Source organism: Dunckerocampus dactyliophorus, chromosome 8 (genome assembly GCF_027744805.1).
Source record: "Dunckerocampus dactyliophorus isolate RoL2022-P2 chromosome 8, RoL_Ddac_1.1, whole genome shotgun sequence".
NCBI lineage: Eukaryota > Metazoa > Chordata > Actinopteri > Syngnathiformes > Syngnathidae > Dunckerocampus > Dunckerocampus dactyliophorus.
Window position 1 is genome coordinate 12,636,253 of NC_072826.1, and position 27,772 is coordinate 12,664,024.

Genomic DNA, 27,772 nt, shown 5'->3' on the forward strand with positions numbered 1-27,772 from the left:
TTACCACTGTGCATAAATGCCAAACTATGAGAAACTGCTCTGTGTAATTCAGTGAAGGTTTACACAGCAATAAACATTCCAAAATGAGGCTGAACTCTTAACAAAAGCACTTTATGTTGGTTTGGGGCGGGGGGAACAGTCCTTTACTCAAACAAAAATAAAAACATGCAGCGTTTAATTAACAAAAACAAAAAACACAAGTGTTATATTTGTTAATGTGAGGCTATTTTGTGGTTAATGGAGAATGATGTAAGAATTCAATGGATAAGGAGGACTGACTGAAACATCTAAATATACAGACTCCCTTAAGTTAGGATTGCCTAAATAAAAAAGCGTGGGCAGAACACAGGAAAGCACATTTTTTAAGCATGAAAAAGAGAACAGTTCTTTGATATCACATAACAATTTAGCGATCTGGACTGCATGTCTAGCTTCCTCACATCTTGGCCTTTTTAAAAATGACTAACACTGGAGCAGAGCAAAAATGCATCACATATGTGCAGGCAGTCCAGTCCTAAATAAAAGTGAAATGCCAAGCGTAAACACTGTGGAGTCACAGCTGAAACAGCAATGTGCTCCCCCCACGTAACCCCCCCACCCCACCGAAAAAAAAAATCTTCTGCCTCCACCTGCACTAGGTCAGTCACCCTGGCGCTGAAGGCCTTCAGCAGGGAAAAGGGCTTTTCAAACCTCCTTTGATTTATTCAGTATTTGGCTAACCTTGCTCTGAACTTGCCCCGGGAGATTTCAAACCATTTTAGTCCTCCTCTTCCAGCGTATGTGAGCGACGTGCCTCTCCGACCTACTTCCATCCCAACAGGCTTGGTCCCGGCTCACTTTCGCAACAGCTCAGCCCGAGAATGAGAAACAGGCCCTTGAGGAAGACTCTCCAAGGCCCCCCCACTCCTCCTCTTCACCCAGTGAGGGTCACCTACTGATCACAATTGCCTGGATCTAAGGGTGCAGGAGCTGGCTCAGACTATACAGCCTCTTGGTTGAACTTTAGCCCAGGTATGAGATTGTTGAAACCTGTCATTTCCATATAAGACAGCTTTTTCTTTTCTTGCTGTTTTGTATAAATTGCACTAAATGGGGAAAGTCGACTGCACACTTTACGGCTTCTGAGTAACACACGCCTAAGGGTATTTATTCCCGCAATGCCAGGATAGGGTGTTACTTTTTACAACAAAGACTCACTTCTCCAACCCTTTTGTGTTGACAGCAGTTGTTGCTCTCTGACAAGTATATGTCACACCAGACGCTGGCGCTGTCAGACATCTAATGTCTAATTGCACAACTACAGTTCTGACAATATCCCACTAGTGTGGGCTCTGTGTACCCTCCAGCCATACATTTACTTCCCCATATATGGTCCAAGTTGCAGAGAAAACCCCAGGCCAGTGTGACCTCACAGGGCCAGTGATACATCTAGGAGATATCTGAAAAGCATGTCCAAGTCACCCCAGTGTCTCTACTTTAGTGTCCCCTGGATGACAAATCGTCCCACCTTTCAGAGGAAACGGATCTTCCCGGTCACTTACTAGAGCTTGTGACCATAGGTACAGTAAGTGTGGAACGTTCATTAGCTCCCAAGTACAACTCTCATATTTCAGCAAGCATTTTTACTATATCAGCAATACTATAGAAAGTAAACTTTGATATATTTTAGAAGAGTCCACTCAAAATGACTCAATACGCAGCAATTCTTTTCTAAATAGCTGCCAACACAAGTGAGTACCAAGACTGGGTCTGTATGAGTGATGTCATCACTGGGGAGCTGTGGTTCATGGAAGGAAACATGAATTCCATCATGTACCGCCCTCAGGCAACCAGTAAATTCAGCATGGTGTTGTGGTACAGCGGCCACATCACCGTGGACAAAGCATTCATTAGTCTGTTGATGTCACAACCCATACAGCACTTTCCTTACTTGAATTGAACAAGACATCGAGATACTTGAACTCCTCCCAACCTGGACATGGGAACCCACCCTTTTCTGACTGAGGACTATTCCCTCTGATTTGTGGGTGCGATTCTTATCCTGGTTGCTTCACATTCCACTGTGAACCGCCCTAGCAAGTGCCAAAAGGCCAGAGGTTGATGAGGACCAAATCATCTACAAGAAGATGAGGACATCTTCAGGCCTCCTAATTGAACACATTACTTGGATAAACTTTGATGATCATTAAGTCATTAGTTCACGGTTATTGATGCTGTCCTGACTGTAAATATTTAAACCCATACTTGGCCTTTGGTTTCAATGATGACCTTTGTGTGTTTGGTTTACCAACAAGCAGCACAAACACTTTCATTGAACACTGATCTTTGCGCTGACATAATTATACTAGTTAGCGGGAACAAGCAGAAATTAGGTCAGTGTTCACATCGAGTCATTGACGTTTTCCCCTGTAAAATAGTGTTAATAGCCATTGTGGTGCATGAGATGAAGTGGAGACTTGGAGGAAAAAAACTGCACCTAATACATCTTGGACCATCCAGCATGGCAATGACAAGGTCTTGACCCATGTGTTCAACGATAATTACGTTTCAAGAGAATGCCACCCGATTCCTTTTGACAGCATTTGAACCCCCCCACCTTTATTTTACGTCTTTGACAATCTCCTGTCACAGTCACTGATCACACTCCTCCCTGCCCATCCAAAAACTGCTATCACAGTGTTACAGATGAAACGACATTTTCTTTTTCCATTTAAACAAAAAAGAAGGTTGGTCTCTAGAACTGCATTTTATTATCTTGACTTGATGCAAATACAAATAAAAGGAAGCTGAACAAAATAGGAAACATAAAATTAGACTAAAACAAGTGTCTCAGGTACACACCTATGCAGGGCATCACTCACAATGTGCACAAACACACATCCCCTGACATTCAAACAGGTGCCCAGGGTGAACCCTCAGTCCAAATGTAGTTCTACCTGCATATGCAGGCACTTTGCAAATGTCCCTTCTGTCTTTGTGATGACATCTCCAGCACCTCTAAATGTCTTTAGGTCCATATTCCCTTATTTAAGAGTTGCCAGGGTTGAATTGAAGCCGCGTTCAGGCTCATGTCCGCCCCTTGAATGTGTTCATGCAGGTATAACTCCCCGTAAACTTGTGAATTTCTTCAAGTGCAACTTGTGGCATGAAGCTGGAACAGAAAGACCAGAGATTAATTGAAGAAAATTCAAGAAAAGAAAATGTGCTAGATGGGACATGAGCTCACCTTTTAAGAATGACCAGAGCATGCATAGTCCACGGCAGGTAGAGAAACGCCACATCTGCTCGGACTGCATCCACAGTCTTCTGGGCAACGACTTCAGGCTTGAGGGGTGGAAACAGCTGGGGGAATCTGATGAGGGGAAACGACAAAGGGGTTACGATACAATGGCAACCAATCGGACAAACATGATAAGATCTATAGCTCATTTCCTGTATGCAGATAAGCAGAAAAAAAAAATGCATGGATGGCTCATCATCACATCATAACCCGTACTTGAGTATATTTGATTTGCACACAGGAGCAAGTTCAGTGTGTGAGTTTGAGGTCTACGAGGGTGGGCTGAAAAGTTCATAAGCTAGCCATAATTCAGTGGTCCAATTTCACCAAATGTGGTTTATTTTTCCCCAGTCTCCCCTGCGGCCCACACTTCTTCCATCTCTGTTGCAGTGCTTGGATTGCCGTGTTATGGAAGTTCTCATCCTGAGCCTCAAAAAAAAAAAAAAAAAATCCCTCATCAGCAGGTATGACCTTATCTTTGGCCCGATAATGCTTCCTCGGAAAGTGTTTTTATTGTAGAACATCTATTACAACAGAAAATAGTCATGTGGTGGCAAATCATGAGATGGATGGTGATCAACCAGTTAAAAGCAGTTTCGCATAGTACGTATTGCAAGAACAAACTTGCAGGAGGATTGTCCTGGTGAAACAGGACCATGTTGGTCATTTCTCCAGACCGTTTTGACTTGATTGCCTTTTGCAGCTACCTCATTAAGTTGGTATGTAATTCTCCATTGACATTTTGGCCTTTCTGAAGGTAGTCACTGAACACAATGCCCTTTGCATCCCAGAAGACAGTGGCCAACACTGTCCATGCCGGTGACACCACCTTCGCCTTCTTTGGTGAGGGAGAACACGGGTGTTTCCACTGCATGGACTCTGCCGTTCACGAGAAATGCCTACAGCATTAGTTATATGATTAACAGTTAAACGTCTGTCATTCATCACCATGTAGTGAACGCGGTCGATGTTTTCTTGCGTGGTGTCTGTGAAAGAACCTCCAGACCTTGGGTCATCTTCAAGGCTCCCTCTAACACTCTTGAATTCAGCTGCCCACTTTTGCACAGCTGGAGCATGGTGTCATCATGTAGCAACCACGTCACAATGAATCTTCTTGGGAGCTAACCCCTTTTTCTGCAGATATTCGATAGCACTCCAGTGCCAAATTTTATCCATATTCATGAAATGTCTTCAGTACTACTTTTCAAAGTCCTGATTTAGCCATGCAATGAGAGTTTATGTGAAAGGAAAATGCAGTTGGTATCAAGAAAGGTTGAATTTCATGCCAAGTTTCATTGCTGTGGCATAACTTGGAGTTAGCCTATCAACTTTTTAGCCCCTCAAAATGTGACTGTGGATAAGTTTGTTCTACCACCACATTTCCAACCTGTAGTACAATTCCGTTCGGGTCGGTTCAACATTTCTAAACTTCAATAGCATATGAGTATAGGCAGGCTTACTGTTGTATTTATTTACCGTAAGAAAGCTGTACTGACAAGTGGGATAGTTTGGGTTGACCCTTTAAAATGAAAGTTTAAAAACAATCAGTGTCAGAGTCAATACTAAACTATTTTGGAACCCCACGGTCTTATCTAAGGCCGAGACAGACTGAGGAGAAACTGCAAATAACAAGAGGATAGAACATTAAAGACTGGGTTGGATGCCTTTTGTGGAGGAGATATTTGTTTTTGCAAGGTCTATGATTCTCACCTGACTCTCATGCCTTGGAACATTTCAGTGTTGGTGTGGAAGGGGAGGACTGTTGTGCAGCCAACGCCAGGACAGTCCAGCAGACCCAGCGTCAAGCTCTCCATGAAGGCCAGCGACGATGCCTTGGAGGTGCAGTAGTCTATGGCCCCAGGGATGGGAGACTGCGACAGGATGGAGTTAATGCAAACGACATGGCCACGCTGCAGCTCCAGCATGCGTGGCAGAAAGGCCTTTGTGGTCTGGGAGAAGAATAAAGGGAGGGTGAGAAGGTCATGAAAAAACAGGGGAATGAAATATAGTGGCCAAGACTGAAGTAATGGATTATTTTGTTATTTTCATTCAGGGAATAATTGCATTTCTGTGTGCATATTTCAGTCTTATGAATTCCATTTAGAATAATACTGGTAATGGTTACTTTATTTGGACATACATTGTTACATTGGGATCCATCATAATGATAGTGTCTTCTACAGTTTTTCCCTATTGGAAATGAATATTGTTTTCACCATGACATTTGTTTTGAATTTTTCATCAAGCCAACTTCCTAGCGTTGAACATTAAAATATAACAATTAGCATCAGCAATCATTTTGCTAGCAATAAGGCGTAAAGGGCATACTGTATTAGCCATCGGAATAAAATTTGTACAAAGTGATGCTATAATGTGGCCATCCACAGCAGTTACAATGCATTTCATTTGAATTTAATTCTCATTTTTAAAAAACTCATTTTTTTCGAAGTGATGATAGTAATGATAAAGACGAAAATGGTAATGATGACGAAATAAGGCAAATTCCACTACACATATGTCCATGAACAAGTCTTCCATATATAACTTTTTTTTACTCTTGTATGACAATTAAATGAAATGTTGAACAACGTCCTGAAACGAAATCGGAAGAAACGACTTGAAAGCGGACATGGCAAAAATAATGGAAGGAGCTTTCTGGAGATGACACCCGCTGCTTACCCAAAACTGGCCCATCGTATTGATGTGCTGCGATTTCAGAAGGGCGTCGTCATCGCTGTCCATCAGACTTTTGCCGTGGACCACAGCTGCGTTGTTCACTAGTATTGTAACATCTCCCACCTGAACCCCGGAAAGAGAGAAGGAAAAAAGACAAAACATTGGCAAATGTGCTGCATGTCTGCTTTCATGAGATAATGCACATTCGCTGCACCAGAGCTGTCATCAACATTCTCCGCTCTTACTGCGAGATTTCAGTTGAAGTATAAATCTATACGCCAGATGGGAGATGGAGCAGCTCAGGGCCAACATGCTTGAAGGCTGGGAAGGGGGGAAAAAAAACAAAAAAAAACTGGAGTACCTTTTCTCGAACAACCTTGGCTTGCTTGTAAACCTCCTCCCGATTGGCCACGTCACACAGGAAGTAGTGGCACTCTGTTCCCGAGTGAGAGATCTCTTCAGCTGTTTCTTTGAGGCATTTCTCCGTTCGGCCCCACAAGATCACCTGTCGCAAAATTGACATGTTTAGAGGTTGTAATACAACACAATAATAAAACCATGCAGGAGTAATCATCTACTTTTACCCACTGCAGGGGGGGAAATAACAGACCAAAGCATATTTGTCGGCTGTCAACTGTATGCTGAAGCAGTAGGTAGCACTAGAACATTTTAGTCCTTTCGAAGTGCACATGAGCGCAAAAGGTTCATCGTCTTGTTTGTACTGACGACAGAGTGGAATTACTTCTGCGCGTCACTTTGGAGTACAAGACAAAAAATATCAGGAGAATGTCGACAGGGAGTCACGCCAGTCGAAATATTCAAATATTATATTGGCTTTTCGGCAGCAGTACCCAACCGGTCACTTCTAGTCACGTGACGGCTGCCATGTCAAGTAGTGTTTTGCTTGTCTGCACGGCAACCAAAACACGGCTTAGTAAGATTTTCCCACTCTGGAAGCCGTTTCCAAAAAATACAGTTTCAGGGCACCCAGAATGCCGTTGCCATGTGAATGAAAGCTTGAAATGATAAAATACTTTCCCTTTTTGACCTGAAAACGTTCCCATGTGGATAGGCCCTTACCAGAACCAAGCAAAGCAGCATATTAACTGCGTGCGTCTTCACACAGCATTCCGAAATCAGATTTTTCCATGACATCAGCGTATAATGTGACTTACGCAAGACTTGTCGTACAGAGACAATCGCTTTCAACACAACAGAGAAGTAGAAGTCAGGTGTTAAACATCACATCCCTGTCCCGGCAATATGGCATTTCCTTTCATGTTACGGCTCCGACACTGCCTCCAAAAGGCAGAAAATTGCCAGGTCGACTTTGACCATCATGCTTATACAGGATCAGCAGAAACATCACGGCCAAAAAGACCGAAGTGATAGTCATGTAGTCATTTTTGTGTAACCCTTGACAAATGGCAATCAGAACAATACCGGTCCTATCCTCGTGCTCTTGGACCTGAAGGAGCTAAAACTGGAAAGTAAATAAGAGACATTCATTCAGGTATAAAAGCCCAGCATTGGTGTGGGCATGACCTGAAGACTGTGAGAAGATCAGGTGCAAATGTAACAGATGCGGAAAAAAACATGTATTATCATGTCTGTAATGTTTTTATTTATGGGTTAATTTCTCCAAAATCCCTACTTTGTTTTGGTTTCTTCTTAAGTTATAATTTAACATCTGTAACTTTATTTTCGTATTTCCTTTGCCATGGTATGAGCTTTTATTTTGAAGGCTCAGGGGATGTCATACTGTTGCTCACGTCGTCAGTCAGTCCATGTTTGTGCTGGCTGACAGGTACGTTGGTGTGGGAGCAACTAAGTTTTGTAATAACATTTCAGTGGTTAAAATATTGCTTTATATTAACCTAATGGGACCCCTGTTGTTACTTATTTATGTTTCTTTAATAATATGTCGTGTAGTGTGGTTTTGGGGGTGTTTTTGACTGTGGGAGAGCAAGCTAACTAATTAGCTATCAGCCACGTTTTTCTCTTATTGGGGGTGGGGTGTGCGTGAGCGTGCATTGTGCTGAATGTGCCTTGTTCTTGTATAGGCCTGTTGCTGTTGAGGAGCTCACGTGCATGTCCTCATTGTATATTCCACCACACTGCAGGTATATTGTTTTACATTGAATGATTTATTTCTTTTATTCCGTTTCTTGTGCTTCAGTTATGTGTATTTAAGTTAATGGAATTGCATTATTGTTATGTATTGTATTTATTTCATGTCATTTCATGACCTTTGTTATTTACTTTACTTTCTTTACATTTTGAGTCCATGTTTGTGCTGGCTGACAGGCCTGTTGCTGTTGAGGAGCTCACGTGCATGTCCTCATTGTATATTCCACCACACTGCAGATTCCACCATACTGCAGGAATAAACTCCTGTTCCAAAGCCATCTCTGTGTCCCTTCATCGTGCACCAGAACACAACGCAGTATAGCCGGGACCTGCGGATACACTGGCAGCCCGGCTACATTGGTGCCGTGACCCGGATTTCTTCTCTTCAGATCATCGTCAGAGTGATCACCGGTGGTTGCTGGAACAAGTACAGTAGGGACACTGTAAAGATTTTGGAAAAAAGTATATATAGATTACACACTGAAGCCACTGAGGACTGTTGATATTTTTTATTTTCCATGAACCTGAATTCAGCGAATTTGTTTGTGTGTATGTAAAATAAGTTTCATTTGCCTTTCTATATTGTCACTAGATGAAAGTGAACACACTGGCTACAATGGCAGACAGTGAGGCTGGTAAGGGATTGCTTACCTATGATGACAGTGTTCATACAAGTCTTGGGCGAGGTCGGGGTTTGGGAGGTTATGCAACTCCACTTAAGGGTGTTAGTATGGTGGGTCACCCAGTTTTATCTTCCACTCGCGCGAACCATGATAGCCTCACACCAAGACAGCATGAACCTAAGTCTGTCACTAGTTTTACAGGCATGGGGAGGGGAGTTGGAGTGGTTGGTCTCAGTACACCATGTTTAACCCACATGCACGCTGATGCATCTCCTCCCAGGCAACAGTGGTTTGATGGAAGCAGCAACTCCCCCGACATAGGAAGCCTTATAACACAGTTAGCCCACCAAATTGGTGAGAACATTGCTAATCAGATACAGAAGACTGCAGGTAGTCAGAATGACAAAAGTACTCCCACATCTAGTGCAAATATAGCCGAGGCCCATCCTGAGTTAAATATGACTGGAATGAAGTTTGTGATGCAAGCTGATGTCAAAGAGCCACCACATTTCAGGGGTGATGGAACTGATAAGCACACAATACATGAATGGGAAGAAATTATGGATGTCTATTTGAGGAAAAGGGGCATTCCAACACATGAACACTCACAAGAGGTAACGTCGAAACTGATGGGAAAGGCTCGAGATGTTGTAAAGGTCACACTCCGCAGTATCCCTTCTTTAAAGCCTGCTGAAGACCCCAAGCTTGTTTTTGATATTCTTAAGCAGCATTTCAGTGAGGTAACATATTCGACAATGCCCCTTGCAGATTTTTACAACACATTACCTCTGGCAGGAGAAGGTCCAATGGATTATTGGATCCGCCTGAACAAAGCAGTGGATGTGGCTGATGAGTGTCTAAGGAGACAGGGTAGGAATATTGAGGACCCTGCTCATGAAGTCACCATGATGTTTGTAAAACACTGTCCTGACACTGCACTCTCAAGTGTTCTCAAGTGTAGAACAGCAGAGAAATGGACATCACATGAGATACAGGAACACCTCATAGAACATCAGAGAGAGGCCAAAACAAAGACCCAAGGTAAAATGCGTCGCCCATCACCGCACAGGCAGGTAGGGGCCCATGCTCAGATTTTAACCCCGGAAGGTGTAACTGTCGAAAAGGTGAGGGAGTTCACTGTTGAACAGAATGCGACAGGGCTGTCGTCCACTTCTCCAGCAGAGAATACTTGCATTCAGTCACTCATCGGCTTGCTGGATCGTGTGTTGGAGCAGAAAGTCCATACAGTAGTGGCCACAGAACCTAGAAGGGAACAATCACGTGTCTTTCAAAGGATTTGTAAAGTCTGCCAGGCCATGGATCATTCCACCACAATGCATTGCAGGCAGGAAAACCTTTGCATGAGCTGTTTCAGACCAGGTCACTGGAAGCGAGAATGCCGACAGCGTAGGTCAAGACAGAACGGCCTACCCAATCTGACTCAGTCTCAACCCAGAGATGGACAAGGTGCGTCATCTTTAAACCACATGGCTCACATATAGAGAGGGGACGTGTGAGCACCAAAGAAACAACCCTCAAATGTGTTGAAGATTTGAAGGAAGTGTATGCCAATGTATGTAAAATGATACCAAATGATTGCACAGTCATAGTTCAAAACATCCACAGAGTTGACCCGTATGGCGAGTTATTTCATGCTGCAGTGACAATCAATGGTTCTGTTCAGTTGCGAGGACTGCTTGATTCTGGATCAATGGCTTGCACAATAAGTGAAGTGGCAGAACAGAAACTTGTATCAGAGAACATCCTGACGCAACAGCAAGAAATGACACAGCGTGTTATCCTTGTCGGCTGTGGGGGAGTACAGGTGACTCCAAAGGGCATGTATGACTTGGAAGTGGAATTGTATGGAGTTAAGTGCATGGTTCCAGTCCTGGTAGTTGCGGGACAGAAAGATGAGATCATCATAGGCACTAACATGTTGAAGTATGTAGTCCATCAAATGAAGAACGATGATGATTATTGGAAACTTATCTCTTGCAATGTACAGGAGTCTGCAGAGTGTGAGCAGTTTCTGGAGATGATGGCTAACCTGACAAGGTGGAGAGGGACTGATGTACCAGATAAAGTGGGCACAGTTAAGTTGACCCAGGCAGTAACACTACAGCCTAAACAGGAATACCTGTTGTGGGGTCGGTTGCCCAGTAATGTCCCAATGTCACCTGGTAGCACGGTGGTGGTGGAACACACAACTGCTAAGTGTGTCCCGCGAGGCATTGTTATTGGCAGAGTGGTCACACCTTTGTGGGGAGATGGTTGGACTCCCATGAAAGTGACCAATATCACTGAAAAACCCGTCACTTTGAAAAGAAACTGTAAGATAGCAGATGTTTCTCCATGCATTGCCGCTGAAGACTTCACACTGTTTCAAGGCTCTTGTCAGGGAAAGAAGGACACAGATGAAGTAAAGCATGATCAAAACAACATAAGTACTGCTACTACTGACCCGAAACAGAAGTTGAAGAACCTTGGCTTGGGAGATGTTGATGTTGATAGTTGCCAGGTGAGCCACTCTACTAAAACTCAACTGCTGGAAATGCTGGAGCGATATGAGGATGTTTTCTCAAAACATCCCCTGGATTGTGGTGAAGCCAAGGGCTTTGTGCACAGAATTCGACTCACAGACGACCGTCCTTTCCGCCTCCCATACCGCAGAGTCCCTCCAGCTCATTATCAAAAACTGCGCCAAGTCCTCACTGAGATGGAAGAGCAGGGAATCATTCGAAAATCATTGAGTGAATTTGCCTCCCCTCTAGTGATGGTGTGGAAAAAGAATGGCGACCTCCGAATTTGCACAGATTTTCGATGGCTGAATGCAAGGACCATTAAGGATGCTCACCCTCTGCCACATCAGGCTGACTGTTTGGCTGCCCTTGGCGGGAACTCTGTCTTCAGCACTATGGATTTAACATCAGGGTTTTATAACCTGCCCATGCACGAGGAAGACAAGAAGTATACCGCCTTCACAACACCACTGGGCTTGCATGAATATAACAGGATGCCGCAAGGCCTTTGTAATAGTCCTGCATCCTTTATGAGAATGATGCTGAGCATTTTTGGGGACTTAAACTTCAGCAGTTTGCTATGTTATCTTGATGATCTGTTAGTCTTTGCCCCATCGGAACAAGAAGCACTCATGAGGCTGGAGATCGTCTTCCAGAGATTAAGAGAGCACAACCTTAAGTTGAGCCCAAAAAAATGTCACCTGCTCCGAAGGTCTGTGAAATTCCTTGGCCACGTCATTGATGGAGATGGAGTCGCTGTTGATCCTGATAAAGTGGAAGTCATTGTCAAAATGGCAAAGAAAGATTTGATGGAGGATGATGGATGCACACCTTCAATTCGAAGAGTAAAGTCATTTCTAGGGATGGTATTTTACTACCAACACTTCATACCAAACTGCTCTTCAATTGCAAAGCCTCTGTTTGCTCTCACCGCAGGTCAAAAACGGAGGGGAAAGGTTGGTAAAATAAATGGAAAGTCAGGAGTCTTCAGAAAGCTTAAACCGGCTGACTGGACTGATGATTGCAACTCTGCCTTTGTCAGTCTCAAAGAGAAGCTTTTGAACTGTGTAGTCCTCACTCACCCAGACTTCACTAAACCGCTGATCCTGTCCATCGATGCCTCGCTCGATGGTCTTGGGGCAGTTTTGTCTCAGATACCGGAGGGAGAGACCAAGGCTCGTCCAATAGCCTTTGCAAGCAAGACCCTCACTGGCTCACAAAAGAGGTACCCTGCCCACCGCTTAGAATTTTTAGCATTGAAGTGGAGTGTTTGTGAAAAATTCGGCCATTGGTTGAAGGGTCACTGTTTTACAGTATGGACTGATAATAACCCTCTGACGTACATAATGACGAAACCGAAACTCGATGCGTGCGAACAACGGTGGGTGGCCAAGTTGTCCCCATACACCTTTAGTATCAAGCATATCCCCGGAACAAAGAATATCGTGGCAGATGCTTTAAGTAGAGATCCATTTACCCGGTCAGTGAGTCAAAGGCTGATCAGTGAGTCATATGAGAACCTCTTGGCAGAGGCTAATGGGACAAAGGAAGGAGGAGTGCAGGATGTTTTTCGGTGCAAAGTTCAGTGTCTTCAGACAGATGATTCTGGTCATGTCACCCTGGGTGTCACTTCGTCTGATGTAAAGTCCATGCTCGAGGCTCACATTGACTGGGAAAAGGCCGCAGAAACGCGGGCCGTTCAGTTTATCAAGGCTCTTCCCCAGATGGTGCCCTCAGGACATGACACACTGTCAGCTCTGTCCTCAGAAGAGCTCAGGCGCAGTCAGGAGACAGATCCAGACATCCAGGAGGTCCTGCTATCTGTGGCGCGCGGAAAACAGCCATCTAGGAGGGAGAGAAGTAGGTTAGCTCCTAAGGCACGAGCACTATGTAAGCAGTGGCACCATCTGAAAATCCAAGATGGCGTCCTGTATAGACTCATCAGAGATCCATTGACCAGACACACAAGGTACCAGTTTGTCCTACCTGCTATTTGGAAGACCAAGGCTCTCTCTGGTGTGCATGACCTTGCAGGTCATCAAGGGCAAGCCAGGACCCTACACCTCGCCAGACAACGTTTTTTCTGGCCGCAAATGGAAAGAGACATTAAAGAATATGTGAAATGCTGCCAGCGATGTATTCTCGCTAAAACCCCTGAACCAGCTGCACGGGCTCCTTTGGAGAGCATCCACACTTCCGCACCCATGGAGTTGGTGTGTATAGATTTTTGGAGCGCTGAGGACAGCAAACAGAGATCAGTGGATGTTCTGGTAGTAACGGACCACTTTACTAAGATGGCCCATGCTTTCCCCTGTGTAAATCAGACGGCAAAACAAGTTGCAAAGAAGTTGTGGGATAATGTGTTTTGCATATATGGTTTTCCCGAGCGGATCCATTCTGATCAGGGAGCCAATTTTGAAAGCAATCTCATATCAGAACTTTTCAATCTTACAGGGGTGGCAAAGTCACATACAACAGCATATCACCCCATGGGAAACGGACAAACTGAGAGGTTCAATAGAACGCTTGGCAGTATGATACGTTGCTTGCCATTAGCAGCCAAACAGCATTGGGCACAGCAGATACAAACCTTGACTTTTGCTTACAATGCCACAGTGCATGAAACAACTGGATATGCTCCATTTTATTTGATGTTTGGTCGAGTTCCGAGACTCCCAGTCGACATGGTCTTCAAGCAGGTATTGAAGGATGCCAATGTGGTTGACAGCAGATCTTATGCCAGCAAACTTATGACAAATCTTCATGAAGCTGCTGCTATTGCCCAGAGACATGCACGAAAAGAGCAGCTACATCAAGCTGATGGTTACAACAAAAGGGTCCGGGGCACTTGTCTGCATGTTGGAGATAGAGTCTTGCTTGCCAACAAAGCAGAAAGGGGAAAAAAGAAGTTGGCTGATAAGTGGGAACCAACAATTTATACAATCATTGATTGCAATCCCCAAACCCATATCTACAGAATCGAAGATGTGACTGGGAAGACCAAAGTTGTGCATCGGAACTTGATACTGGACGTGAGCTTTTTACCATTCCCTAACCAGACCAGTGCAGAAGCTGAGTCAGTTGCCTTAGATGGGAACGGTGGGTCTCCGTATAGGCCACCCAGCACTTTGAATGGTCTGGCAGAAGAAAACTCTGTGGATAGGACTCGATCATGGCTGCGATGGTCATCTAATGCTGACAGTGAGTCACTAGAAGAGGAAATGGAGTCAGAACAAGAGAATGACATGTCATGTTTTCCAATCAGAGACGCTGGTCACATGATGTGCGAAGACTCCCAGACCGACTCTGTAGTTGACAGGAGCGTGGGACAAAGTGAGGAGGTCTCATCGTTGAAAGACTCACCCAGTCCTAGTGGATTTTCGGAGTCACAGGTAGTCATTGATTATAAGGGCCCCTTGACAGGAGTCCCTAACATGAGAGAGACAGGGTCTTGTGACATCTTGCCCGCAACAGTGAGTGGTGGTCTTCCACCAGCCCAAGATTCAGGGCCTGAGGGTCGTGTTGTTAGGACACGTACGGGCAGGGTTGTTAAAGCAGTTAACAGATTGATAGAGAATATGGTGCAGAAGCCACTTTCCAAGGGTTTAGTGGAGGGGTTTAGTAGGAAATCTCAATCCTTGTTGAATTTGTTCTGATATGGCTATAAACCCATGGCAATACTGTAGTTTTGTACTTTGTTTGGTGGTGACATGTTCACGACAGTGGTATTTAGTGCCAAGATCTTATGTGGAGTAAAAGGCTCCACATTCACTAGGAGAAACAGCAGCCTGATCAACTCCTGTTCTCTCTGAGCTTATTTAGTAAGTAGCTTTCTATGCTGTATTAAGGACTGTGATTGCAGAGGTCATCTTGGTTTGGGTATGTGTGAACATTGTATCCCGTGATATGGGTTGATTTATTGCATGCTGTTATCTTAAAATGTTTAGGATTTTGGCGAAATTAAGGAGGGGTGAATGTAACAGATGCGGAAAAAAACATGTATTATCATGTCTGTAATGTTTTTATTTATGGGTTAATTTCTCCAAAATCCCTACTTTGTTTTGGTTTCTTCTTAAGTTATAATTTAACATCTGTAACTTTATTTTCGTATTTCCTTTGCCATGGTATGAGCTTTTATTTTGAAGGCTCAGGGGATGTCATACTGTTGCTCACGTCGTCAGTCAGTCCATGTTTGTGCTGGCTGACAGGTACGTTGGTGTGGGAGCAACTAAGTTTTGTAATAACATTTCAGTGGTTAAAATATTGCTTTATATTAACCTAATGGGACCCCTGTTGTTACTTATTTATGTTTCTTTAATAATATGTCGTGTAGTGTGGTTTTGGGGGTGTTTTTGACTGTGGGAGAGCAAGCTAACTAATTAGCTATCAGCCACGTTTTTCTCTTATTGGGGGTGGGGTGTGCGTGAGCGTGCATTGTGCTGAATGTGCCTTGTTCTTGTATAGGCCTGTTGCTGTTGAGGAGCTCACGTGCATGTCCTCATTGTATATTCCACCACACTGCAGGTATATTGTTTTACATTGAATGATTTATTTCTTTTATTCCGTTTCTTGTGCTTCAGTTATGTGTATTTAAGTTAATGGAATTGCATTATTGTTATGTATTGTATTTATTTCATGTCATTTCATGACCTTTGTTATTTACTTTACTTTCTTTACATTTTGAGTCCATGTTTGTGCTGGCTGACAGGCCTGTTGCTGTTGAGGAGCTCACGTGCATGTCCTCATTGTATATTCCACCACACTGCAGATTCCACCATACTGCAGGAATAAACTCCTGTTCCAAAGCCATCTCTGTGTCCCTTCATCGTGCACCAGAACACAACGCAGTATAGCCGGGACCTGCGGATACACTGGCAGCCCGGCTACACAAACAATACAGAAAACACATGTAACGCAATGCTTCGTCATGGCAACAAAACACTGTATGCATTGCACAATATTTCTGGCACAGAGATCTCAGTGAACTGTGCAGATAAGCAACGCTCTTTTCATTGAGAGAACAGAGAGGCCATTTTCAGTCCGACAAATAGTTTTGAGCGAGATTAAAGGCTTGTGTGTGCAGCGGGGGTGGGTTGCCCCTGTGTGAATGAACTGTCTCTTCATCCACCCCAAGACCAAATGAAGAGCCAGTCATCTGAGCCAGAACACAGGCCGGGTGGAGGCGGGGTGTGAGGCTGGGGGAGGTGTACCAGTGATTGGGCAATTAGATCTGTCAGTCTCCGGGGTCAGGGAAAGGTAATGAAATCAACGGGTGAGCCCTCCTCATCTCTCCAAACACAAATTCTCAAAGAGATTACACGGCCTTTTGAGCAGATGAGCCCTGTCATTTCTGGTCAGGAAGTCTCAAAATGTGTGCAAAGTGCTGAGGGCGCAAGTGTTTCCATTTGGCCGCTTGCCCGTGACTCAGGCTAATATCTGAACGGAAGATGCAGTGGAGAGAGATTAGCTGAAAACATTTGTATGTATAAATATTGACCCATGGACCAGTTAGTGTGTTGTTTAAATATGGATTTACAAACAGAGAAAGTTGTCTTATATTCTTAAAAACGACAAGCACAATCAAGTGCATGTTGCATGTATGCAAAATATAGAAAAAGAGCCTTTCATTTGATTTAACTCATTTACTAAACTATGATCCATGAAGGGATATTACATAAGATTATTTGAATACTTCACTGTAATGTACTTTATTGCAAAACTAGTAAAATTCATAGTTAATACATTATATAGAATAGATACCGTATTAGGGGGGTCCCGATTTAATTTTTTCACTTCCAATACCAATACTGCAGCCTATCGGTCGATACAGATGCGATATCAGAACGAATAATTCATACATTTATGACATCTATTGTACGTAGTCTGGAATATTAGAAAAGGCTTGATCAAGTGATATTACTCAGGATAGTCAGCAACAGTAGGTACTATATGAGAATAACTGAGCCATCTACTTCTTTATGCATCTGGTTTATAGTATTATTGACAATGTAATGGCAGCTTGGCATAAGGTAGCGAGGTTCGAGGTACTCGGTGAACCGACCGGGCTGGCTCTTTTCTGTTATAGCTAATGACTTCTTGTCGTCCAGTGGGAGCATCCCGTGTGGTGCTATTTCAATGAGGTTGGTCGTATTAAACTTTCCCTGTTCTGTGCCACCATGGGAAACTTGTGCATGACAGGTTTTGCAACCAGGGTGCAATTTTTTTTTTTTTGGACTTACCGTAAACAAAAAAAAATACTGCCACACGGCCGTCATCACCCCTACTCCTTGCTACTTTAACACATTAGTACACACTGTTGTGATCACACAAGCTCTATCTGGCTGCAGCTGGATAGATGTGCTTGGGTGGGCAATTGCTTGTATTGGAGTGCTAATATTGGAGATTTTAGATGCAGGCCAATATAATCGGATACTCGTTTTTTTACTTGTTTTAAAAACCAGCCTCAACAAGAGGTGTTGGGAGAAGAATATGCGGTTTTACTGGGAAGTTGTGTGAGAAATATGAATAATTTCCAATCCTTTAAAACATTTCAAATATCATTCATATCCTTCGTGTATCGTTCAATCTTTACCATCATTCTGAAAGATCCTGGTAACCTCTAGCACAATCTACAACATTTCTCATCAACTTCATATCTTTTAACACAACTACAGTCTTTTGACACGTCTTGCATCAATTCCAGCAAAAGAATAATATATTTGGGCTGACACTTTCAAGGTCACTACCTACCTATAGGATAACTGAGATAAAGGTCGTTTAACAAAGATACGAAGAATAGGTGCAATCATATGCCTTGGTGAACTGGTAGTTTGTCTGCCAATGTGTCGAGTGAGCAGATTGAGAAGCAAGCCTTTGCAAGGCCAACCATTACTGTTGCTGTCCTTTGCAATGGGCTACTTTCAAAGACTAAGCAAACATTGAAATTGGATAGCACCAGCAGCAAGCCTCTGCTAACTTATTGAGCATTGATTGGGCTTCTTGTTTGCTTCGTTTGCAAGGCCGTTTGAGATAAGCAGAAGACAGGTCCTGATAAATAAGTGAAAGCTTTTAATGGGATTGCAGTCTCACACACAAAGCTGACCAAAAAAACACCCCATTAATGTGTCAGCACTCCCACCGCGCTCACCTGCTCAAAACGACATTTGAATCATTAAGGTTTATCAGTCGTCACAACACACAAAGACCCTCAGAGCAAACAAGGATTAGCCAAATTGAACGGAAACAATAAGAAAGCACTTTGAATTAACCCTGCACAACCCCACCATTACTCTTCTTAGCAGAGAACTGCTGGCTTGCATGTTTACGTATTTCATGATGAAATAAGTCACCCTAGTACAAACATGACATTTCCTATGGTACCGCAGGCAGACATATTTGACCAGTAAATCGATTTCTTTCCCATTTTCCTAATTTACTGTATTTTTATACAACCACCACCAAGTGAAATCATTCAGATCTTGCAAAATCAACTGAACATGCATGCTGTAGTATGCATACCAGGCCACTAGTTGGCAATATCACTTTGTAAGGAAAGCCTACATGCATGCACACAAATTGCTGCCTTTGTTGGTGTCGGTATGGCTTTAGAATTGTATGAATACAAGCCACATGACTCCATTGGACACATCAGTAGCGTAGTAAATCTACTACTTTGATGGAAAATTGTTATACAGATTATCTGTGGATCTGATATCCTTGTGCATGCCTACACTGAACACTTAATATAATGTCCTTTGTTTCCACATACTTTTTTCGTGTTTACATGGCAAAAACAGAGCACAGTCACCACTCGCCACATTGCAGTTTGAATTTCGGGGTTTCACGCTATCATGGTTTTTTCCCCAGACAAAAAACATACAGGTGTTATCTCATGGGCTCTAATAATGTTAAACGTATTTAGAATATGATAAACAAGTTTTCTACTCGATAACTACAAAAATATTCCATTTATAAAGAAAGAATCCTACTTGGCGGAAATTCACTTATCATGGTCGTCTGGAACCAGTTAACCACAATAAACGGAGGATTACTGTCATTTGAAACCAGCTTCCAAAAGGTTTTTAAGTTCCAAAATGTTGTTGTCCTGTTGACAAAAGGCCAAATGAGGGCTTTAAAAAAAGTTTGCAATCAATTTTCAGTTAAACTCAAGCTTGTGTAAAACATATTGCAAAGCTCCACTAAGCGCAGATAACATAGAACTGTTTTAAATTATTATTATTTTTTTAAGTTGCAGTTTTGTCCTCTTATTTATACGAACACGGCATCTTAGAGGGTGATATCTTCCAAAGAAGTGTCTCAACGTGGATGTTTTTGAAAATGCTGGTTTTACCAATCCCCCACTGAAATACATACAATACTTTTTTGTAGCGTTCATTCATGAATGTCAAACCACAAGATAACATGCTGACACAACATTCACGTTATTCCCATCACTCAAACACGCAACCCAAGTATACGCCACATAGGGGCACACTCACATTCAACAATCCATGCCGTGCTTGGGCACACTTGATGCTCGAGTCCGGTTTGTTTGAATGTTTTGAGCCATAGCTGTGCACCTCCATTTCCCCAGCATACTTGTTTTTCATGGGAACTGTCACCTTACACAATAAAAATACACAGGAGGACTCAAAATAATCCACCAAGTCAAGAATAAAGCATTGTATAGTCATTGCTGTAGAGCAGTGCGAGTGCGGGCCAGTGGAGGACAGGTAAAGGAGGGGAAAGTCTGGTGTAAAACGTGGTTTACGCTTCTGTGTCTGTGGCTCACTCCTCTCCTACCAAATCTTCCTGCACATCATGGCAACATGGACCGGAAAGGCTGTGATTGGTTTCCTGTGTGCATACGGCTTGTTCAGAAGGAATACAACCTACCTTTGCAAACGCCTTCTCTTCTCATTTCAGATAAATACTCTGCAATAAAAGTGAATTGTAACGCTTGTACAGACCAATGCACTGATGCACTACCGGGCCAGATTATGTTTGAAAAGAGCGTACGGTAAATATTTCACCACGCAAACGTCACGATGACAGAATTTCATTCACATGAGGCCAGTTTCCAGATATCGATTCAGTTTTTATTGGCCAATTCTGTGATTCTGTACGCGATTCCGTTAGCGTGGATATTATAAGGCCCAAGGAGTGGGAATAATGATGTGAAATAGACCAGAGACCAGATGTAAGATATGAAAGTTTACTGAACGCATGTGTGATAAAAAAACAAAACAACTTTAAAACATCAAATATAAAAAGTAACTACGGGAGTTCTCTTTTTAGTTTGTCTTTTTTTTTTTTAACTATTCATCTTCCAGCTCAGAACCAATTATGCCAATGAGTCAAAAACAAATGTCAAAATATCAGGTAAGCGCGGCTGGGTGAGTTCAAAACTCCCTTTTTTCCCTTAAAATTTCACACCCACTCCACTCAGGCTGCAGGAGAGGGAGGGGCGGCACACAGAGGGGGCAGCAGGAGTTCAGGAGGCAGTCGCCTGCCGCTGTCTAATTACTGCAGAGACAGCAAGGTCAGTTGCAGGGCAATACCCAGCTGGGAGTGGTGTGCTTCCCGCCTCTGGCACAACACACACACAAACCTGTTGTCAGCACTGTGCTTGGCTTCATCTTCCAGCCACGTGAAAAACTTTTTAGGCTACCGAGGTGTCCCTTTTAAAACGCTTTCCTGCGATGACTGTAATGAACTTGGATGTCATCTCTGAAAAATTCTTCAGTTTATTGTTTTGGAGCTTTGTTTTGCAACACCAAATCTGAAAAGCTTGGCTCTCCTTCTGAAGTCCCATCTCGTAGGATTCATTCATCAGCTCCGTGCGCTGTGGAAGTCCGCGGAAGAGGAAAAAGGAAATTCTGGCTGACAATCACAAAGGGGTTCTAAGAGGGGGGTGGGCGCTGGTTCACATCAGAGGTTAGCCTCATTCAAAATTGCCCTGCTGTTTCCTCTTAGCATCCACGCAGGCAGGAGGTAGTTGTCGTGCACATTAGCGCAGGTGTTGTTTTCAGTGCCTTCACACCTTTGTGGCAGCCAACAATGAGGCACTGAAAAGAATGGCAACCTCCTTTGTTGTGCAGCTGCACACTGAAAACATCTTTTAAAACTCACTGGCAACTTCTTTCTTTTTCGATAAATTGACACCTAAAAAGAGATGCGGCGCCTGTGTCGCACATGCACACTTAATTAGAACCAGCAGACATCTCTGAGAACGTGCAGTCATTTTTCCATGCGCCGCAACGCCATGATGAATCCCATCTGATGCGAAATAACAGAGCCGAGCTGTATTAACACATTAGTGCTAAAGGGACACGCGTGGCTCATGAGGCACTCGAGTGTGTAATGTTCACCCGCTGGACTGCCAGATCAACTGGGAAGGATGATCATGATGATGTTGAAGAGGAGGAGGCCTCTGGAGCGTTTCAAGCCCAAGTGGCAGCTCCTTGTTAGGGGGTGAAAAATGGACAGACTAGGTTGGGGGTAGGGAGATAAAACTTTGCACATTAATTTAAATATGACATCCAATTGGATATTTTACATTACACATCATGAGGAGAGTATCATCATCATCAGTGTTTCCCACGGGACTGCAATCTATTTGTGGTGGTGGGCGGGATTATCTTCTAATTTGCGTAATTGGCCATGATGCATGCGCATGTAATTGCAATGGATGCTGTGGAAGACAGCAAAAAACATGAAAATAAGTTTAGAAATTAGGGCTGCAACTAACAATTATTTTGTTAGTTGATTAATCTGAAGCTTGTTGTTTAACCAAGTAATTGATTAGGCCCTCGACCAGTGGTCTGCAAACCCGCAGCTCTTTTATCCTTGTGCTGTGGCTCCAGCTGCTTTATGCTTTTGTGTCGTCACTACACCATCTCTTCTGACGCCGCACGAGCGTTGCAAAGTTCTGTGCTACGGGCAGTGTTTTCTGGTGACTCAACTCGGTGAGATACCATGATGCTGGTCAACTATTTCGCTTGTTAGCTACCTTTGGCAACTAAAGCGACATGGAAAGTGATCCTAGAACTGGAACTAATCAACGTGCTACAACACTTATTGTGAATGTTGATCCAAAGTTGGTGGAGAAGGCTTAACAAAAGGTTTAAGAAACATGAGTAATTGCCAGGTGGCAACAGGTGTGGCTTGTCAAAGACAGAAAAGGAACGTGACAATACGCTTACGAAAATTGTATCTGCAGCGTTAAATTCAATTTAGTGTTCAAATAGGTTTTGTGGCTCCAAGTGGATTTAATTTGGTAGAAAGGGGCCCCAATGGCTCTTTTGAGCCGACCCCTGCCCTAGACGGACAGAATCAATATGAACCAAACAAACAGAGGTTTGGTGCACAACATATCAGAAAAGGGGCAAAAATGTCACACTATTTTACAAAGTCAAAGCTGATGTGTGTGATTATCTTGCTTTGCCTAAAACCCAGAGATAATAGGTTTGCTCTCATGGATAACTAAGAATTTTTTAAAAAATATTCACATTTAGAGGCTGAAATTAGAGGATATACACATTTTTAAATAAAAAAAAACAATGAATCAAATACCAAAGTACTTGATTAATTAGATAATCGATTAATCATCAATTCAGTGATTAATTGTTGCAGCTCTGTTAGAAATATGCCTGTGAATACTCTCATTCCTCCAGGTCATTTTATTCTCAAGACATTGAATCAACATTTAGTCCAGCTGCGATGGATTCAATGCCCTGAGAGCACTATTAGAAGTACACTTGAACTTTCTTCGATCACTTCTTTAATCGTTTTTTTTTTTTTTTTTTTTAAATATCACAAACAAGACAAAGCCGCCTATGAGTGCTTTGAGAGCAACCTCTGCTCGTTGAGAAGATACATGCTTTTATGCTCCAATAGGGCCAGATAAAGTCGCTAGATTTCTGGCTACTTGCTTTTTGAGAGGGCTCTTGCTAAATATTGTGACAAAAATCGCTAAGTTGGCAACACTAATCACTCCTGCTATGGCTTCTTATTCTTTGGCAGACCATGGCGCATATGCAGTGTGTTAAGAAGCATACCGCCACCTACTGTACACAATTGCAATGACAAGCTGCATTCACAGGAAGTCCCATTATGTGTTATTGAGCAAGGGTGTAGGAGGTAGCGGTACATCTATTTGTGGCAGGCCAAGCAGAAAAATAATAATGTATGGGAAGCTCAGATTATGGAACTCCACATCTTCACTATCATTTCAAAAAGACTATTTGCATCATTTCTTTTTCGATGACCACTTTCACAAATTTGAAGCCACTGCAATCAGTTTCTAATCATCATCAGCTTAATTTCCAACATGAAAACATACACTAGCCTGACTAGCTTGTACAAAAACAATACTGCACACTTTTTGTCAGAAACTGCATCATACTGAGAACTGTTTGTAATATTTTGGTTATAGTGACGTATGAGAAGGAAAAAATAAACTACAACCACAAAAACAAATAAAATTGTGTCAATCAAATTAGGGCAATAATATCACCATGCCGACACCATTTTGGACCGGGCATGTGTACCTTATGAAGTGTCCTGTAGGTTGTTTTAAGAACATGACCACAAACAAGCGTTTAAGTTCTTGATGGTGCACCTCCTCCATCCACCTCAGGCTGGAAGTCATGTCTTTGCTGCAGTTTATCACATAAAATGCCGCCCCCGGATCCTGACCTTTGTGTGACCCTGGTTGTTGTGTAATACGCCAATGCTAAAAAATTCGTGTCGGCTGTCTGGCTGCAGAGGTCATGACCCCTGCTTTTGCTCATGCAGCAGTGCAACGCAGACACTAGTTGAGCAAGGTGCGAGGAGGGGAAGGAAGCTGCCCTCACTTAAAAAAGAAGTGCAACAAGTGCCTGCTTTTTTCCTGGTCTTACCTTCTTGGTTCCCTGCTTGGCAAACTCTTTGGCCAGGTGTCTCCCGATGCCGCGTCCCCCTCCGGTGATCAACACCACCTCCTCGGTCAGCTGCTTCCGTCTGCTCGGCGCCAGCCACGACAACGTGGACCGGACCACGTAGAAGAGCATTTGGACCGGGAAGAGGAGCACTCGACAAGCGCTCTTCAGCTCCATGGTAATGTTTGTGCAAAGATTAAAAAAAAAAAAGCACGACTTGCTGCAAAACAGTCTCACCTGCCTACAGGCTGCAGCCTCGCACTTATAGAAGAGCGTGATTAAAAACGCGTCAGGACTTCGAGGACGTGTCTTGTGGGTGCATGGTGGCTCATTCCTCCACAAGTCATGGAGCACTATTCCGGGCCACTGCGGTCATCTTGTATGCGCTCCGCAAATCGCAGTGCGCCGCTTTTATACGCGCGCCTCCCGCACATGGAAGCCTGGAGGAGCCAAGGGCAGGCTGCAGAGGAGGTGGGGGTATTAATCCTGATTGACACGTTCACTGCTGGGGATGGACGTGTGGGCCCTCCGACCACGCCCCCTTTCACGTCTCTGCGGCCCCACCCCCCCACCTCCAAAAAAAGTGGTCGCGCCCCCAAGGGTCTGTCCCAGCCAGGTGGGAGTTCTCCTTGTTTGCAATTTGGCGGTCCTTTAGCTCGTTTCCAAACAACGACCACAGCTAACAACCAGATTAAATAATGTTGTTGTTATTGTTGTTGTGCACTTTTATCAACAAATCCTAATTACTGATGCAAGCAAGACAAACAGATCATCAGCAACACACACACATAATGGATAAACCAATCAAGTCCAATCAATACAAACACCCACCCACTGGCCAATTCATTAGGTACACCCTTGGGCTACAATACAAAAGCTGCATGCCTAGTCAACAAAATCTTTTAATATTATTTATTTGCACACGTCATTGCCTTATGTGTACAATGATAATAAAGATCATTAATCTGTTAATGCTTGTCAAAGAGCCTCTATACCAGGGGTCCCCTTAACCACAGGGCTGCAGCCCAGCAAAAAAAAAAAAATCGACACTCAAGTTAAAAAAAATAACTACAGCAAATTTAATATAAATGCCTATCAATTTTGGAAATAAGGGTATTTATTTTTTACAGAGACATTTATGCTACTCTGATGTCACATTGGGGTCAAAGTCGGGCGCACATGATCACTGACGAGACAGATGTTAACAAGCTTTCTCACTGGGGACGCTGAAAAAAACTTCCCAGACCAATGAGGAGGATGAGGAGTAAAGAAAGCAAATGAAATGATGACAGCAGCTACTTAAAATCTGGTTTTGTCACATTCATGCTGATGTAACAAAGCACTTCATTATATGCAGGGAGAAGTTGCTTGTTTGGTCATTTTGGATTAACGGAAAGGAAAAATGGAAAAAGGAACCAGCCAGAACTTTCCACAATGACATTGTCGAGTATACCAGATTCCTGGCGCTTAATACCACTAAACAATGGACGGTAAAAACACATCAAACCACCGTATTATCCACCCACCGTTTCTCTACCTCTCATGCCCGTTTTCCCATCTTTGCAAAATCCATCTATCTACTCTCCTCTGTGAATCACCACCTAATCGTGGTGGAGGGGTTTGAGTGCCCGAGTGATCCTAGGAGCTATATGTCCCTGCTGGGGTCTCACAAGGCAAACAGGTCCTAGGTGACGGGCCAGACCAAGAGTGTTTCAGAAGACCCTATGAATAAACGCAAGAGGAGGGACCGAACCTTGCCCGGACGTGGGATACTGGGGTCTCCTCCTGGAGCTAGGCTCGGGGGAGAGGCTCGCAGGCGAGCGCCTGGTGGTTGGGCCTTCACCTGTGGGGCCAGCCCAGCCCGAAGAAGCCACACGGGATCTCCCCCCATAGATCCACCATCTGTGGAGGCAAACATAATGGTCCGGTGCTATGTGTTTTGGGTGGCGGTCAAGGGCGGGCCTCTGGGCGATCTGGTCTTTGGCGGCTAAATCTGGGACATGGGACATGGAATGTGACTTCTCTGGTGGAGAAGGAGCCCAAGCTTGTTCAAGAGGTTGAGACACTCCGACTAGACATAGTCTCACTCACCTCGACCCACAGTTTGCGTTCTGGAACCAAACTCCTCGAGTGGGAGTGGACTTTGTTCTACTCTGGAGTTGCTGCTGGTGTGGGTTTATTAATAGCCCCCCTGCTGGGTGCCTCTGTGTTGGAGTCGTCCCCAGTGAACGAGAGGGTCATTTCCCTATGCCTTTGGGTTGGGGAAATGGTCCTGACTGTCGTTTGTGCGTATGCGCCAAACGGTGTGCAGGGAATTTCTAGCAGAGTCTCCCGTTCGTCGAGTCTTCAACTCTCACCTCCGGCAGAGCTTTGCCTGCATCCCGGGGGAAGCACGAGGATATAGAATCCGAATGGGCCGTATTTCGTGCCGGATCGGCACACCTCCCTGGTGAGGTGTTCTGGGCATGCCCAGCTGGGAGAAGGCCCCGGGGCAGACCTAGGACACCTGGATTATGCCTCATAACTGGCCTGGGAACGCCTGTGGAGCTGGAGGAGGTGGCCGGGGACCGGGAAGTATATCTATCTGCAAAACTCAAGGTTTATACTGATGAGTCCATTTGTGGTTTTAATCTGATACTGGGCTGTTTTTGTTATATACGTCTGGAAAGAAAAATAGCATTAAATAACTACAAGGTCAGAGGTCTGACAGAAATGAGCTGAATGTGTCAGGCCCACCCTGCTTTTTGAAGCACCTACTACAAAAAAATGATAGTTCAAAATTGTTAGAGAGACCAACTACAACCCACCCCCCAGACCAACTCCAAAGATCCTCTATATGACAGGGCTGTTGTTTTTAAGCACCTGCAAAAATTAAAAAAATAGGTTAATTGGCGATTCTAAATTGTCCATAGGTATGAATGTGAGTGGGAATGGTTGTCTGTCTATATGTGCCCTGCGATTGGCTGGCGACCAGTCCAGGGTGTCGCCCGAAGTCAGCTGGGATAGGCTCCAGCATACCCCTAATGAGGAGAAACGGCATAGAAAATGGATGGATGGATGGCTGCTGGAGTATGTGGGAACAGAAGAACAAGAGTTGAATATGGGTGAGATTTGTTCTTTTTTGAATGAGAAAGGGCTGCTCTGATCCAGTTTTCTGGCATGCTTTTATTTTGATGGCCGGACTTGATGACTGAATACAGGAGGTGATGCATAAGTGATGCCGTAGTGACCGGAGGTGGTTGTTTTTTTCTTTTGAAAATTTTTTATTTTCATTTTTTATTTAGACAAAACTAAACATATACAGCAAATGTGGCATCACTGCTCCAAAACAGAAAGGAAATAAATAAATAAAAGTATGCATAATTAACAAAATAGAAAGCTACATTGTGAAATACTCCTTGCTGACCTTTTGAACCCGCTCATATACAAAATACCACAGAATGGACGTTGGTCTACTTCAGGTTCTCAGGTTTTGGACAGGTGCGATACTACAAGTGTGCACGTCTGATGGCGCTCACAGAGGTCGATGCTCAGGTCGTTTGTGTGTATGCTCGGACGCTTGAAAAATGAGTGGGGACATTGGTCTCCAAGATCCTCTATATCAGTGGTTCCCAAACTTTT

General features: G+C 43.7%; 1 protein-coding gene across 1 annotated transcript; it reads right to left on the bottom strand.

The window, feature by feature from the left end:
• Positions 1-620: 620 nt before the first annotated feature.
• Positions 621-24,609, bottom strand: dhrs3b (dehydrogenase/reductase (SDR family) member 3b). Its single transcript, XM_054784641.1, has 6 exons — positions 24,134-24,609; positions 6,318-6,461; positions 5,960-6,079; positions 4,991-5,229; positions 3,227-3,352; positions 621-3,151 (listed from the first exon to the last, which is right to left on the bottom strand). The coding sequence occupies exons 1-6, from the start codon at positions 24,326-24,328 to the stop codon at positions 3,067-3,069; spliced, it is 909 nt and encodes a 302-aa protein (XP_054640616.1). The 5' UTR covers positions 24,329-24,609; the 3' UTR covers positions 621-3,066.
• Between the last annotated feature and the right edge of the window lie 3,163 nt (positions 24,610-27,772).